Source organism: Leopardus geoffroyi, chromosome B1, assembly GCF_018350155.1.
Source record: "Leopardus geoffroyi isolate Oge1 chromosome B1, O.geoffroyi_Oge1_pat1.0, whole genome shotgun sequence".
NCBI lineage: Eukaryota > Metazoa > Chordata > Mammalia > Carnivora > Felidae > Leopardus > Leopardus geoffroyi.
Window position 1 is genome coordinate 22,734,572 of NC_059327.1, and position 17,531 is coordinate 22,752,102.

General features: G+C 40.6%; 1 protein-coding gene across 7 annotated transcripts in view; it reads right to left on the reverse strand.

Annotated features, from left to right (window-relative positions):
- Positions 1-4,900, reverse strand: part of TUSC3 (tumor suppressor candidate 3) — a 289,103-nt gene extending 284,203 nt beyond the window's left edge. For 5 of the 7 annotated variants that reach the window (XM_045455141.1, XM_045455191.1, XM_045455151.1 and 2 more), the window contains exon 1: positions 4,534-4,900. In XM_045455141.1, the coding sequence (XP_045311097.1) occupies positions 4,534-4,671 (138 nt within the window). In that variant the 5' untranslated portion in view covers positions 4,672-4,900. The remainder of the gene's footprint in view (positions 1-4,533) is intronic. The other 2 variants (XM_045455177.1, XM_045455183.1) reach the window with 1 other exon arrangement.
- Between the last annotated feature and the right edge of the window lie 12,631 nt (positions 4,901-17,531).

Consider the following 17,531-nt stretch of genomic DNA (forward strand, 5'->3'; position numbering starts at 1 on the left):
TTATTTTCCAGTTTAATAAAGATAATGTCTCCCCTGGGTCAAAGGTCAAACAAGCTTAGTGTCCATTATTAAAGACCTGAGCTCCCTAAGCTCAAGGTTTCTCTCCCGCTACACAACTTCCTGCACTTGTAGCAGTCATCTAATCTGCATCATCAGCATAAAGTGCTGACCCTCTGGCAAATCCGCTGGTGTAATAAACCGTCCACCTGTGATCCAGGAATCCCATGCCTTCTGCCATCATCTGTGGAAATGCGGCAGGCTAAGCTCTCACAGACTTGGCAAGGAGTTTGGGCCATTCTGAGTAAGACCTGTCAGTTCCAATTACTCAGCAAGGAGTCATTGTACACAAAATCTAACCTAGCTGAAACTACCTGCAGTGGCAGAATCTGTGTCTACATGTATACGTACCCACGTATAATTACTAGGCATTTCTTAAAGTTGTGCTCGTATATTTACACACCTTTTTTCCACTTAAGTTCTTTGCTTAAAGGTAAAATCCATTGCTTACTTCCATCCACTCCCTTTTCTTAATTTGCTAAGATAGTGAAGCATCTACTTCATGGCTCTGCCGCTAAAAAACAACTGGATATATACATCTCAGTATAAAATGTGCTTCAAAACATTAACGACACACAGAAGTTATGTCAGAGGCAACTGAGATATTTCATTTACATAATCATATTGCTTGGCAAAAATATTTATGAGCTGTTCAATTTTTCATATTGCATATTTATTGCTACCTACATGTCAAAGCCTATTAGCTAACATAAAGGATAAGTTACTATAATAGCCGCTTTTCATGATGTCAAAGTCAATAAATCTATTTAAAATAATTACAGAATTTTAGCTCCTTTTATATTATCAAAACATGTTATTATAAATTAAAACAATTCTAAATGAAACTGATTAACTGATAAGTGTTAACAATATAAGAAATAGAGAAAGAGTCAAAATTAAAAAAAAATATGATGTACTACATAAGCAAATGATCTACTACTAAGAAGGTACAGTCTTCCACAAGTTTCTATCACTTAACAAGAGGATTCAAAAATTATTTAATGACTGGGGCGCCTGGGTGGCGCAGTCGGTTAAGTGTCCGACTTCAGCCAAGTCACGATCTCGCGGTCCATGAGTTCGAGCCCCGCGTCGGGCTCTGGGCTGATGGCTCAGAGCCTGGAGCCTGTTTCTGATTCTGTGTCTCCCTCTCTCTCTGCCCCTCCCCCGTTCATGCTCTGTCTCTCTGTGTCCCAAAAATAAATAAACGTTGAAAAAAAAAAAAATTATTTAATGACTATATTGAATGTAATTAAGGAAAGTAACTATAAAGTCTCTAATCTTTTTTGCCAATTCACCCAACTATTTCTCTTCACTACATTCTTAGAGAATATAACAAAATTATTTTCTACTGAATTAAATGTCTTCATGAAGAAATATATATAAAAATATATATGTAGACACACATATACACACATCCATGAATACGACCAATTCTTCCATGCTGCAAAATCTCCCATCTGGGAAGTTCTCCAACAAAGTAAGAGTGTGGAATTCTCCATGTGTCATGATAAAATAAAAAACTTGGGGCGCCTGGGTGGCGCAGTCGGTTAAGCGTCCGACTTCAGCCAGGTCACGATCTCGCGGTCCGTGAGTTCGAGCCCCGCGACGGGCTCTGGGCTGATGGCTCAGAGCCTGGAGCCTGTTTCCGATTCTGTGTCTCCCACTCTCTCTGCCCCTCCCCCGTTCATGCTCTGTCTCTCTCTGTCCCAAAAATAAATAAACGTTGAAAAAATAAATAAATAAATAAATAAATAAAATAAAAAACTTATTTCAGTAACTATAAATTTCATAATAATGATGAAATCACTTTATTTAGCAAAAAGAAAATTGAAAAATATTTTATCACATTTTAGGATCTCATCATGTCTAATGTTCTCATTTAAATGAAGAACACATAACAATAGCCACTAGTACTGACCATCTGTTATGCTCTAGGCACTGCACTAAGTAATTTATATACAGTCTTATTTAATCCCATTGACAAACCTGAGATGTAGGTATTCTGTGTTTAAAATTTTTTTATTTGAATGTTTATTTTTGAGAGAGAGAGAGACAGAGCATGAGCGGGGGAGGGGCAGAGAGAGAGGGAGGCACAGAAGCCAAAGCAGGCCCCCAGGCTCCGAGCTCTCAGCACAGAGCCCGACGCGAGGCTCGAACTCCTGGAACCGTGAGATCATGACCTGAGCTGAAGTCGGACGCTCGACCGACTGAGCCACCCACGCGCCCCTATATATGTGTTTTAAAACAAAGAAATTAAAGTTCAAGGAAGTTAGGTTGTTTGCCTGATGTCATACAATTAGTGACTCAGTTGTAACTGGACCACCTGTCTGACTCAAAAACTTACAGTGATAGCTATTACTGTCGTAACTATTACTTCCATAAAAGCAACTAGTGTCCATTCTTGGTTCCAGGTTCAACTTTAGACTTCAACTTAGCCCCTTCCTGCCCCCAGAATGAAGGAATACACTATTAATGTCAAGTGAACTCCTCAAGTATTTATGTCAGTAACATTTTTTGTAGTAAACTAAGTTCCAACTGCTATACTTGCTGGTTCAACGGTGTCAAACGTTATAAGGGCATCAGGTTCTAAACTCAGCAAAGAATGAAGTGACATGTTCAAAACAACCCTGTAACCACGAGAGACCAACCACTTTCCACTCACTATTTCCAGTAAAGTATATTTTTCTTCCAGTATTTAAAGAGATCACAGCCTCCAAGTTATTAAGGACTAAGATTGAATCAGGTGCTCTGAACTTCACAAATAAATTTGTGTAACTTAAATAATGTGAGTGTATTCTCAGAGAACTGAGTACCAGATACCCAACTAGATTACATTCCAGATACGTATACTCATTGAGCAAAGTATTAAAACGTCAATTATTTGTTATTTCCCTCTTCTTTTCCTTAAATATGTGCATTCTGCAATACCACGATGTAGTAGTATTAGACTCTCCTGTGTAAGAAAAACAAAAGTGGTTTTGGAAGACATCCTTTTCTAATCCTCAACAATTTTCTCCCTAATTTTTCATTTAAAATGTCTTTTATAATAAATGGTAATGGAACAGATGTTAGTTTATTGTCACTGTACTAAGGTAACCAGTGTTGTCATCTGTTAAAGTTGTCACACAAATGGAAATACTAAGACGCTTTGAAGATGCACACTTTTCAGTCCGTTCAGATTTTTTTTTCTTCCAATTGAAAGTTACTGTGGTCATCAGAATTTCCATGAAATCCTTCATCATTTTTTACTGCCCTCTGCTGTGATAATCGGCAAAAAAAAAAACAAAAACAACAAAAAAAAAAAAAAAAACCACCTTTTAATCCCCTTGCTCAAGAAAAACTATGACACCTAAAACTTTTGGAATGTGGTCTATAAATACCAAATGCTAGAAAATGTACCTTTAACTTATACTTGTAAATACAGTTTTAATTTTAACAGTTCTTCTCTAAACCTGTTACCGGAACTCCAACAAGAATTCTGTATGCCATGCTTTCATGTTAAAATTAAAAAGCTAAAGGGAAGAAGTTCATATTGAGTTCAGAGTTGTTTCAGGTAAAGGTAAAGAGAATCACAATTATTTTGCGCATGAGGCTGTTTCATTACTCTCTACTCAGCTATCAAGAAACGTGTGGTAATATTTTAAACCCGAATTAGATTTTGAGGCACGTGTGTGTAATACTTCACCAGTAAAAACTATCTTCAACTACAGCGAATACTCTTACTAAAATAATGTACGAAACACTACTCACATTTACAAAAGAATTTTTTTTCTGATCCTTCTAGATTGAGTATCTAAGGGAAGGATGGATAACTGAAATTCACCAATAACTCTACTATTTTAAATATAGTGACTTCGACCCTCTCATCGAAGTCATTAGAGGACCAAGGTTGAAATCAGGTGATCTTCACTTCACAAACAAATTTACATAACTTAAAAAATGTGAGTTTATTCTCAAAGGAGTTCAACATAAGCAAATAAACCTACAGCTTTAAAAATGTGTAATTACGAATACAAACTTAAAACACATTCCCAATACGCTCCGCTGTCGCTTTAATCGAGTAACGAGTTTGGGTACTGAACCTCAAGGACAAACAGTTCTCACAGGTTTACAAATATTCCTGAAGAGTATTTTCACACCCAACACACCCCCTTTCAGGGACTCAAGGGCCCAAACCTCGGCCTCCGAGGATCAAAGCGCCGTGAGTCTGAAACAGTTCGGTGCTACAGCGCAGAGTGGAAGACGATGCTGTACTGTTTTTGAGCAAACACCACGATAACCCTACATCCGTGACTGCGCGGCAAAAAGGACTCGCCCCAAGGCCCCCCAACCGCTCCGCGGGCGCCCCAAGGCCGCCTTCGCCCACGCCAGCGGCCCGGCTGCCTAGCAACGCGGAGAAGCTGCCTGGCAACGCCGCCGCCCCGGGCCGCCCCAGCCAGCCTGGGCCCACCCGGAAGGTCAAGGGATTCATTCTACCTCTTTTTTCTTCTGTCCTCCCCCGAGCTGGATGCAGAGCAGCAGCAGGAGGAGGAGAAAGGGAAAGCTCCCGGTGGGCAGGTATCGCAGCCGCCGCCCCGCCAGCCTCCGGCGTGAAGGAGCGCCCCTGGCACCCATCGCCGCAGGGCAGTGTCTCCTCCACGCTCGGTAACCGTGCGCGCCCAGCTCCTCCCGGCGTCCTACTCCTGCCAGGCCAGCCGCCGGGTGCCCCCGGCCTGTGCCCTCGTGGGCGCCTGCGGCTTCGCCAGGGAAGCGAGGGCCGCCGAGGACGCGGAGGAGGAAACTGACAGAGCATCCGGTTCACCGGAGAGGGAACCTGGAAAGGCCCGGGATGGGGCAGGAAGTGGGCGTGGCGAGGGAGCCGGGGCCTCGTGCGAGCCTTGCTGAGCCCTGGGCGCTGGAGCTCTCCGTGTGACCCGCGCCGCGCTGGAGCTCCGTTCTCCAGCCGGGTGACCGAATGCTCTCATGTTACTGAAGCCGGTGCGAGTCTCCAGGAATATGCGAGGGCCCGGGTCAATCCAACGGGACTAAATTCCTGTTTACCTGTAGCCACAGACAGGCCTAATTGCCTTTTGGACGATAGAGGAGCAATTTAAGGAATTAGTACCTGCCTGGCTCCCCTCTCATGGGGCATCTCCGTTTCCATGGGACGTTTTTTGAGACAGCTGTGGCTCACATACTGAGCCCTCTCAAGCCTCTAACATAATCCACGGAATATAATCCCCTGGATGCATAGTGGCTGCCTGCAACTTCACAGCTGTTTCTGCAGCCCCAATTGAGGGGCCCGAGGAGCCCTTCATTCACTTCCTGCTCTCTGAACATTTTAAGAACAAAGCAGCAGGCTGTTTACTGAATATCTGATATGCACCAAGTACTGTTCCGGTGTACCTTTTATTCCATGGCAAGGTTTCTTCTCTTGGATCATGAACACCTCGGATAGTCTGATGAAGCCTACTGGGCCCAGTCTTAAAACAGTATTTCTAACTGCATAAATTAAATTCATAGATTACAAAGGAATCAAGTATAGTGAAATACCATTATCCAAATGAAAACAATTCACCTCTTTTGACCCAGTGGTCAACAACATTTGTATTTGGGGAAATACTGGAAAGCAATGGAAGATGTAAGAACCACCGTATAAACATTCGGACATCACAGGGTGATTGTAACTGACCAAGAGACAGAATTGTAGGATACTTGGCCAGCTAAGTAGCATGAGGGCTGTAAATAAACCCTGCAATAGTATCAAATCTAACTGTATCTAACACCAATTCTAGTAAATATGGTAATACTGAAATAGCGAGGATGATAAACAGTATTTGAAAATATCTGCTACGGGGGCACCTGGCTGACTCAGTTGGTACAGCCTGTGACTCTTGACCTCCAGGTTGTGCGTTCCAGTCCCAGGCTGGGTGTAGAGATTACTTAAAAATAAAATCTACTACGGTACTGTTATCATAGGAAAAGATAGGATTCAGTAGGCAGAGAGGGAAAGGACCTGAGATCCCTGGATGGGGAGAAACTAGTATTTTGGAACAAGGCCGGGCGTAGTCTGACTGCAGCAAACCCCCTCAGGCGTAAGGTTCCTCTTAAGAAGGTAAAAGACACTACCTACTCCCCCTCAAGGTTTCCTCAGGAATTTGACAAAAGACCTAACTAAAAATAAGTAGACTAGAAAATGTTTGACCCACAAGGAATGATACAGCCATAGACCACCCCTCATACGATGGAATCGAGCCAATCAGGAGTGGACGACCCAGGACCTAGAGGTTTCAAGCCAATAAGGGTAGGCCGTGGGAAGGAACGAGGCAGGAAAGAAGAGAGGGCTGACCAGAACCTTATAAAAGGACACTTGCCTATTGTAGCGGGCATTTATTGTCGAATGCCCCCTCTCTGTAAAGAGAGCTTTCGTACTACTCTTACTTTCTTACACTCTAATAAACTTTTGCCTGCTGCTCATTTTGTGTCCACGGCTTCATTCTTCCAGGCGGGGAGACAAAGAACCCCGGTAGGAGGTAAAAAAAATCCTGCAACACTGTGATACGAAGTTATTTGTAGTTTGTAATTTCTGCAGGAAACAAAGCCGTATGTACTGTTAATACCACCATGGTTTGCTTTCTGCTTTATAATTGAAGAAAACAAGATTTTTCATGAGAGGTTAGTACCAATAAGGTTAATTTTTTTCCGCTTCAAGTTTCCCCAAATTTCATGGACTCCAGATTAAGAATTGCTCCACAACAACCTTATCAGATAAGTCTTATTGTAACAATTTCACATAAGGAAACTAAGACCAGAAGATCCAACTCAAAGTCATACAATTTGAAAAAGGTATACCAGGAATTTGAACTTGGGCAATCAAGCTCGATAGCCATTATTATACACAATTCTATGCTGCCTTTTTTAAAGGTCTTTACGAATAAATCTCTCTTCTCTGTCTCCCAGACTTTTGATTTCCCACTATTATGTGAGCATTTTTGCCCATAGTAATTACTCGCAAAAGAATAGTTCCTTGCTTTTTCCTTGAAATGTGTGAAAATGGCCTCCACTTTTATCTATTTGGAGACAGGAGTAAATTTATGGTCTATATCAGCTGAACATCTATATCAAGATACACTCATAATCAAAATCCACCATCTGCCCTGTTCTCTCCCAATCTCGTCTTAATTTCTATTACTGTAACTAAATGCTACCACTGTAACCAAACCAATGTGAGTTCTCTCCTTGCTGAGTCACAGAGAGAAACTACACGAGGTGAATTTTTGCACAAAGGAAATTTTATTTGCAACAAATAAGGAAATCATAGGAAATAACTAACAAAGCTGCAACTCTGAGCAAGGGTGTATGGGTTCCTTTCAAAAAATTTTTTTAGTGTTTATTTATTTTTGAGAGCGAGCACGAGCAGGGGAAGGGCAGAAAGAAAGGGGGTCACAGAATCTGCAGCAGGCTTCAAGCTGTCAGACGCGAAGCTTGAACCAACAAACCGTGCGTGAGATATGACCCGAGCGGAGGTCCGACACTTACCCGACTGAGCCACCCACTCACCCAAGGGTTAGGGAGAATAGTTTAAAAGGGGATCCTTGTCAGTGCATGTAGAGGTGGGCATGAGGTCGTGCATGCACCTTAAGGAAACATGCATTATACATGCATTGTAAAGTAAATGAGGTTTGTGCTCCTCCTTGGGCAGAGGTTTTAATATTATAATGAGGTAAAGGTAATAATTGGTTATTCTAGAGGTCACTGCACTGCCCACTTGAGCAGGTGAGTCAGGGAGTTAAGCTCAAAGCGGTGGGAGTGGTCTGGGCTAGCTGGAGGTCCCGTCAGAACTGCTTGAGGGGTGGTTTTGCCTTCCTTTTGCCTGAATTAAGAGATAAAGCAGGAAAAAACGCTTAAGGAAAAATGTAGGACAAAGGTCGGCGAGTAGGAGCGGGCGAGCAGTAAAGGTCAGGTCTTGGGATCTAGTTGATGATACCACAATCCTCCTAATTACCAATTTTCAGAGCCTCAGAGTGGCCTTCCATTTTCCTCATTCTCTCCAACCATACTGCCATCCATACTTGGTTTCCAAGTTACTCAGCCTCCAAAGTGTCTTAAGAATTTGTTTTCTCCTTTTCATTTTGTAACTCTTGCATTCATTAGAAAGGCATCAGGACACCATTATTAGTCCATTCTCCCCTTGTTTATAAATTTACCTTCCTCCTCTACCAACCTAATCCAAAACTTTTTAATCCTGCCTTCCTGCATTCTATTCTTGGTACATTAGCCAGAGTGATCCTTTTTATACACAAACCAGTGCAAAGTACTTTCTCTGTCTTCAGCATAAAAAGCAGTCTTTTCCATGCCCTCGGGCCCCTATGTTACTTTCTTCCTGGCTGCCTTTCCAAACTCATTTCTACTTCTGCTTTCTGACTATGCTCCAGCCAGGCTGGTTTTCTTTTTTTCCTTAAATATGTCAAGCATACTCTTCCTCTGTCCTTCCCACTGTTGTTCCTTCACCCTTTTCACACAGATAGATGTCCACATGGCAAACTTTATCACTTTATTCAGGTCAAGGCTCAGATTTCCTAAACTATCATCTGGAGATAGGGAAACTAAAGGGACCCCATGAGGGGGGAAAAAACTGTTTTTTTAGCTCCTTTACCTATTTCTATTCTTGCTAGGATCTGCACACACACACACACACACACACACACACGCCTTAATATATGTCCTCATAAGGGATAAGGAGTTAATGATTCCTTTGGAGACTTCCAGCCCAATAGATGACATGTCAGGAATGATTGGGTGAGAATGACCCGGCAAGACCATCATGTGTGTATTCTGGACCACTGGCGCTAGACATCTCAGTGCCAAAACCCTCTGGCTCCAAGGAATCTGTGACTTATGATGCACACATGGCCCCTGTCCTTGTTCAGACCAGTTCCTGGATGCCAGAGAGGACATGTGCACCAGACCACAATCATCAGTAAAAACCCCAGACCCCAAGCAAAGAAGAGACTCTCTCCTTTGCTTCTGAGTCTCCTGGACACTCTGTCTGTTCCTGCACTCCCTATATATCTCCAATAAACCCTGCTCTCACTTCCTACTGGCTCACATTTGATTTCTACCCTGCCGCACTTAGCCAAGGACCCTCCGGGCTCATCCTGCAGGACCCAGCCTGCCTGCATTAACCTCATTTCTCAGACAACGCTTTCTAAAAACCAAACTCCTTACTCTTCACACGCATACACCCTTAACTTTTTCATATAGCACTCATCATTACCTGAAATTATGCTATGGATTCATTTATTTCTAGTCTCCCCTATTAGGATGTAAGCTCCATAAGACAGGGCTTTTTATCTGCACTGTCTAGAATAATCCCTGTTTTACATTTTTTATAGTTATCTATCACTAACTGGCATTATGCTTTTATATTCCTTTCCCTATTGTAATGTAAGCTCCAGGCAGGCAGAGACTCTGTTTTCTTTGTGAGTACACACTACACCAAATAGTGCATTTGTTGAATGAATGAATGAATGATTTCAGCCATTCTCTGTTTATTCCCTGAAGTACAACACTAAGCATGTCACTGTCTTTAGTCCACATACTTTCAGTAACTCATCCCTCGGTTTCAAAGGAGGTCCAAACTCTGGATAATGGCTTAGAGCCAAGTCAAACCCTTTATCCCTGCTTTAATATAGCAGCCTTCAAACTGGAGTTTACACCAAGGACTACATAGACAGATGGTTTTATTAAGAGAAGCCATTCCCAAAATCTCAAAAATCCTGTGTTCTTCCCTGAAACTAATGGACTTGGAAAAAATGCTGAAGTGCAGGCTAACTCTTCTTCTTCTTGCCCAGCTTTGTTAGGACAAGGGCCTTCTATCTTAGCTAAAGAAAGAGATCTCTCCCTCCCATCCTGACTAGTATGTCTAGGTGGGTTGCCCCCCACAAGGGACTAAAAAGAGAAAACAGAACAAAACAGGGTCTCCTGGGTGACTCAGTTGCTTAAGTACCCAACTCTTGATTTCAGCTCAGGTAATTATTTCCCGGTTGGGGAGTTTGAGTCCCGCATTGGGCTCTGCACCGACAGCGCAAAGCCTGCTTGGGATTCTCTCTCTCTGCCCCTCCCCTGCTCGGAGGGAAGCAGGCACTCAAGCGTTTGTGCTCCCCCTCTCTCTCTCAAAACAAGTAAAGAAACATGCAAAAAACAAAAAAACAAAAAGACCTCCAGGGCAGCCAAAGGACCATCCTAAGTATTTGTATACGTGTTGAAAAGTGAGTGATTTTAATGTCTTAGACAAAAATCCTTTTGTTAATCAGAGGTTTCTGGTTTTTTGCTTTCAATAATATTGAAAGAGGGCACCATCCACTTGTCAGGTATAGATCATTTAAAACTTGTTTTGGAAATAGAACGCTACATAAGTTTTGGCCCATTACTCAAAAGGAGTTCAAAAATTGAGTGATATTGTGATAGCACACTCCTATTCTTGTCTCCTCATTGTGATCATAGTTCTTTAACACCTAATACAAACAAAAATTAAAAGTAAGAGTAAGAGCCCACTGGGTGGCTCAGTTGGTTAAGCATCCAACTCTTGATTCTGACTCAGAGCCTGCTTGGAACTCTCTCTTTCCCTCTCTCTCTGCCTCTCCCCTACTTGTGCTCTCTCTCCGTCTCTCAAAATAAACATTATTTTTTAAAAATAAGAATAAAATAATGCTGAATATTATCTCATTCCAGCAATAATTAATATTCATCCATAGACATGTAAAGTACTTTTTAGAAACCTTAACCATTTCTATAAGTAATGTTTTCCCAGTACACTTTTGCTTTTCATTTTTTCATGTTTACTACTATTTTCTCAACTTCATAACATATGTTGTTATTTTGATCAATTGGGTACAACTCATAACTAATGATAACTCAGTGCAAAACATAAATTTTAATACAGCCTTGTGGTCAGAAGTGTATTTAAATCAAATTTCAATTCACACAACTCTTTTTTGCAGAGAAGACTTTCAAGCAAAACAAAAATTAGGGTAAAAGTCTATCTGATTACACTGCCAGTGGGAGGGTAAACTGGTTTAACCAGTTTGTAAAAGTGGCAGTATCTACTAAAGCTAACTGCACCAGCAGTTCCAAATAGACATAAATTCACCATATGACATGTATAAATTCGTATAGCAGCTTTGTTCATAAAAGCCCAAAGCCGGAAAGAGACCAAACATCTAACAACAGTTAATCAGATATATAACTTGTGATACAGTCGTACTATAGATCAATAAAAATGAACTAATGACATCTATACATAATGTGAATGAATTTTACAATCTAAGGATCCAGACACAAAGCTAATGTATTTGGATTTGTGGAGATAGATAACATCAACCAAATGAGAACAGGAAGAAGCTATTTTTTTCCGAGCTTGCTACAACAAGGGAGTAAGCCACCCTCACTTGAGTTTTGACAGACTTAAATACAGGCAGAGGGAGTAGAAAACCTTAATGTAGAAAAAAGGGAAGATCTTAGGTACCCCCCAATTGGAAGCTATTGGCTTGGAGTAAACTGTAGTTAGACTAAATAGAAGGAGGGCATCTATGTGATTGGCTAGGGCAGCATATTTGGCTCCCTGTAGTTGGTCTAAGTTGGAAACAGGGACAAAAACTAGGTAGCTGTCAGTTTTTTATCAAGTCTTGGCTATTCGGGGCTAACTGTTAAAGAAGTTATTGTTGGGATTTCTGGATTGACTAGAGATAGCAGTCTGACCTCCTATAGGTTGAGGCTGGCTTCCTGGGATGTTCATTACATATAAGGGGTTGGTTTCCTGGACATATTGCTACAGGTTGTAGGTCAGAGTTCTATTTTTATATATGATCTGGCCATTGTTGGCTAATATATTAAATATCTCAGGTTGGAAGTCAGGATAGTAGAAGAGGGCTCAACAGGGCGCTAGAGTACTGGAAATAGTCTATGATCAATTTCCTCCTGTTCTGAGTGCTGGTTATTACACACGTGTGTATTCTTTGTAAAAATTTCTTGAGCCATAACTTTGTGATTTATGTATATATGCTATATTTCAATATAAAATTTACTTTTTAATAATAAGTTCCATAAAAAAATTATAATTTTTCAAATCCCTTGGAAGCAACATAATGGAAATGCAAACTCGGGAGGATAAAAAGATAATATGAAATAAGCAATTGTTAAAAAGAAGAGCTCCTTCTTGTTTGTGGATTTGTTTTTTAATGGATAGCTATCATTTCCATTCCTTCAGAAATATTTAAAAGAATGTCATGACAGTTTTATTTTTTGAATGTCAATATTTGTAACTTGATGGAAATTTTCATCTTTGTATTTTAAGCTTGTAATGAAAACTTTTAGATGTTTACTTTAAAATGCACCAAGGGATATCTAGTCTTCTAAATTCCTTTAGAAGGATGTTATTGAAGATCACATTCTGTGTGTTCCTGCCTTTGTCACTGTTGAATCTTTCTGGAATGAACTTGTCTATCCTCCCTGTACTTCACAATTTTGCTCATTCTTTAGTGCACAACTTAAATATCATCTCCATTATGATTCCCAACTCCTAGTCAACAGTGGTCACTGTTTTCTCTTTGCTTCCATATATTTTGTTCACAAGTTGCTTATTTAAAGTCACACAAGTCATAAGTATCTAAAGACAAAAAATATTTACAGGTAATTGTGTCAAAACACTGCAACAAACAGTAATGATTACTAAGAACTTAACTTTTCTTTCAAATATAAGTAATCTTTCCAAAAATTATTTGAGAGAATATAAAAGCATTTTTTGTGACAAAACTTAAGTGCTAATCTAGGCATTAAATAACATGGTGATTTTATAGATAGAGATTAAAGTAATAATTTTAGGCTTTCTGTGCATTATTCTTGAAACAATATGTAGTAAAGGATTTATTAACACACCTTACTGTTGCAAGATTTTTTTACGTCAATGCCCACGTTCGTCGTCTCACCCTTTGAAGAATGAAGAGGTGGACACAAAATAAAATGGGCAGCAGGCAATAGTTTATTAGATATAAGATGAGAAAGTGAGAATAGTAGGAAAGCTCTCTTTACAGAGAGGGGGCATTCAAATGTAGATGCCCCCAACTATAGGCAAGGGACTTTGTTTCATAGGATTTGGGGGGGCCCCTTCCCTTTGCCCTTGTTCCTCCTCAGGTCCTACCCTATTGGCTTGATCACTGTAGCTGCTGGGTTGTCATTCTTGATTGGCTGGAATTCATTGTGGGAGGAGTCAGGCTATGGTCATACTATCCACCATATAACTTATTACTTATTTTACTTCTTTTAATTAGGTATTCTGATGGTCAAATTCCTGAGAAGAAGCTGAGGGGGAGTAGATGGGTGTCTGTTACATTCTTAAGAGGACCCATATGCCTGAGGGAGTTTGCGGTGGTAAGAGGCTCCCAGCATTGTTCCAGAATATGTGTTTTTCCCCACCCAAGAACATCAGGTCCAAACCTTTTTCTTTCTGTCTACTGAGTCTTATCTTTTCCTATTATATTACTATATATGTATTTAGGCATTCACAGATTAAAAAATTAATAAATCTGTGAAACTTAAAGCTGTAGCTTTAAAATATTAGTATATTAAATAAAACACTGTATATGTCATAATAAATATACCATATTGATAAACTATAATAACTGTTAATAAGCAGACAATCACATGCATTATTTTGTATGTTTATACATCTTTGTAATTGGAGTGCCTGGAATACTCAAACACTTGTATTAATTACCATATTTAATCAAAGTAACTATGTTTTTCTCCAGACACAAGAGAAAAATAGAAGACAGAAAAGCAAGAACTGTTTAGCTATCTTTATTTCATGAGTGCTAATGTCTTATTTTACATATATTTACTAAGGTAAATAGTGTATATTTTGCTCATCTATAGCTGTTCTCCAAATTTTTAAATTATGTTTAGCAATTGTGACATTGTGATTTATAATATAAAATGTATATCTGGTCTTCATCCCCATTTCTGGCACAGAGCTCCTTAAAACCCTTGAAATTTCCTAAGTGACAAGGGTGAGAAAGATGTTTTTATTATGTTAATTAGGTGACTTTTGGACTCCACCCAAGGATGGGGCTGGTTGCCAGGGGAACTAACCACATGATTAGAGGGAAGGGAGAGGAGCTAGAGGTTGAATCAATCATGCCTGTGCTATGAAACCTCCATAAAAACCCAAAAGGACTGGGTTCAAAGAGCTCTGGGTTGGTGAACACGTGGAGATTCTAGGGAAATGGTATAGTTTGAAAGGGAATGGAAGTTCCACCCCCCTTTCCTTATACAACACCCTATCCATCTCTTCCATCCAGCTGTTCTTGAATTATATCCTTTTATAAGAAACTGGTCATCTAGGAAGTAAAATGTCTCTGTGAGTCTTGTGAGTCACTCTAGCAAATCATTCGACCCGAAGGAGGGGGTCCTTGAAACCTCCAACCAGTTGGGCAGAAGCACAGATGTTGTTAACTTGGCCTTGTGACTGGAGTTGGTGGGGTGATAGGGGAAGAGAAGCAGTCTTGTAGGACTGAGCCCTTAACCCAAGGGATCTGACACTATTGATGTGGTTTTGGAGTGGTGGTGGGGGTTTGGGGCCCACAGCCAAGAAGGAATTCTTGAGACTTGTTCATGTAAGAAGGTAGTTTTAATAAAGCACAGGGACAGGACCCATAGGTAGGAAGAGCTGCCCCGGGGGTTGGGAAGAGAGACTACGTACAGTGGATTTGGGGAACCTCCAAAGGATTTTCATATGATAAAGAAGACGCAGGATCCCAGAGGCCTAGCTGTTGTCAGGCTAAGGTTGTTTCTCCCTCTAGCAAAACATTAACCTTAAGAGGGTAGGGAGTTCCTGGAGAAATATTATATTCTGCCTGCCTCAAGTATTTGTCATTGATCTGCAGATTATAAGGAAATTTAATTTTATCTGCCATTTCCTTCTGTCTTTGTTTCCCACATCAACTATCTCCTGATAGAGAATATCCACACAGAGTTAAATTCTAGGACACCCAGCTAGTGTCTGAGAAATATTTGGTGCTGTGGAAAAACCCCTGCCACACTGGAATGTGGTGCAGAATTCTTTCAGTGATCCATGTATTTTCCTGTTACTTACTTAAAAATTATCCAGGCACTTTCTGGGGAAATTCTAACAAATATTTAAAGAAGAGTCAATACCTATTCTTTTGAAGCTGTTCCAAAATATAGAAATGGAAAGAAAACTTCCAGACTCATTCTACGAGGCCAGCATTACCTTGATTCCAAAACTGGACAAAGACCCCGCTAAAAAGGGTTCGTGAGTTCGAGCCCCACATCATGCTCTGCACTGACTTGGGGCAGTGGAGCCTGCTTGGGGTTCTGTCTCCCTCTCTCTCTGCCCCTCCCCCACTTGCTCATGCACACGCTCTCTCTCTCTGTGTCTCTGTCTCTCTATCAAAATAAATAAAAATAAACTTTAAGACAGACATCCATTATTATCATTTCATTTATGTAAATATATGTTTTTATATTATCCAATTCTTTAAAAAGTCATGAAAACAGTTATAATGTACTTAACTCATGAAATCAATTTAGTGAATTTAAACTATGTAACATTTAACTCTGGTCTTATATAAATCTAAATATTGTGCCAATGTTATTTTTTTTGGTAAACTGAATTTTACAGATTCTTTATTTTTTTTTAAGTTTATTTATTGATTGAGAGAGAGAGAGAGAGAGAGAGAGATGGGGGTGGGGGAAGGGCAAGAAAGGGAGGGAGAGTGAAACCCTAGCAGGCTCCACACTCAATATGGAGCCCAGTGTGGGACTCCATCCCACGAACCTTGAGATCATGACCTGAGCCAAAGTCAAGAACTGGACACTCAACCAACTGAGCCACCCAGGCACCCCTGCAAACGCTTTAAATAATGCCAAAAAGTCTTTTCTCGTATTGCAACTGAGGTCTTTTTTTAAACTTCATAATTATAGTAAGGAAGGCTATTCAGTCAATGCATTTTTCAGCCACCACAATTTTTAGAATAAATGTAACAATAGCATATTTATTTCTTAAAAAACAAAATGGTACTGTTTCTCTACACTAGATATTCCCGGAATGTACACATAGTGACAGAATGATTTTTCTAATCTGTTACTCTTAAATTTCCCAGCTGGAGAAAAAGGGACAGAGAGGAACAGACACAGAAAAATAAGTGCATGGGGCACCTGTGTGGTTCAGTTGGTTAATGACTAACTCTTGATTTCAGCTCAGGTCATGATCTCACGGCTCATGAGGTTGTGCCTGCATAGGGCTCTGAACTGAGCCTGCTTGGAATTCTTTCTCTTTCTCTCTCTCTGCACCTCCCCTACTCACAAGCACATGTGCATACTCGCTCTCTCTCTGTCTCTCTCTTTCTCTCTCTCAGAAATAAATAAATAAACCAAAAGTGCAAAGAAACCAATTGTAGACAAATATTGAATTGTCACCGTGAAGAGCTAATAGTGTCCTCTCTGCCAGAGAGGAGACAAAGTTTAGATGCAGGAAAACCCATCTGACACATACACACAGAAAAGAGAAAGGCCTTGGCAATTTTATCAAGCCATAGAATTTAACATCCAGAGATTGTGGAACCCCGAAGTATAGAAATGAAACATAAAAGTAGTCTTCGACATGAAATAAAATGATCTCGCTTTTCTACACAAGACAACCTCCTCATGAGTGTTTGTTCTCCTTTTGTTGGAAAGGAGCTACCAAGTAAACATCTTGCTAAATCAGAAGTTCCCCCCAACAGTCACTGCAGTTCCAGTTTACCTCTGCAAAATACTACCAGTCAGAGGATAAGGATACATTTAGAAAACATAAAGGAAACAGGAGTTTGGCCTGAAAGATGTGTAGTTTCGGACTGAGAAGTCCCCGTGAGAACTCTCGCGGTGAGTGGGGTCGGTGCTTGAGGAACTTCACTGATCAGGGGCCGGACAAAACTGACTCTGGGCACATGAAACTAAAGAAATCGTTTCTCACAAGCCTGAGGGAGAACCCCTTACAACGTCTGGAAATGCTGGCCTAAAGCAACTTTTACCCAAAGAATGCCAGGCTGAGGGCAACTTCTGATCTCCCTGTTCCTCACCACTGGCCCGAGGGTGGACTTACAGACTTATCAGGTCTCTGTCCAGACCCTCCTCAAAGACTGTTCTGGAACAGACTGCACCAGCAGACCATGAAAGTACATGCCACAGGGCAGAAAGACAATTCACCAAGAATACAATATAAACCTGATCATATAACCAAAAAGTCGCAAAAGAACTTATTCCTGAGAAAGGAAAATAAATCTGGTGCAGAAGAATCACAATGAAATATTAATCAGAACTCAGTACAGAGTAAAACTTACCTCTCATCCGTGGCCGGGGTGACATTTCGAACCCTTTGTTTCTAGGGCCTCCAATGTGTACGTTATTACTGAGTCTCAAGTCCTGGTCCAAGGGTG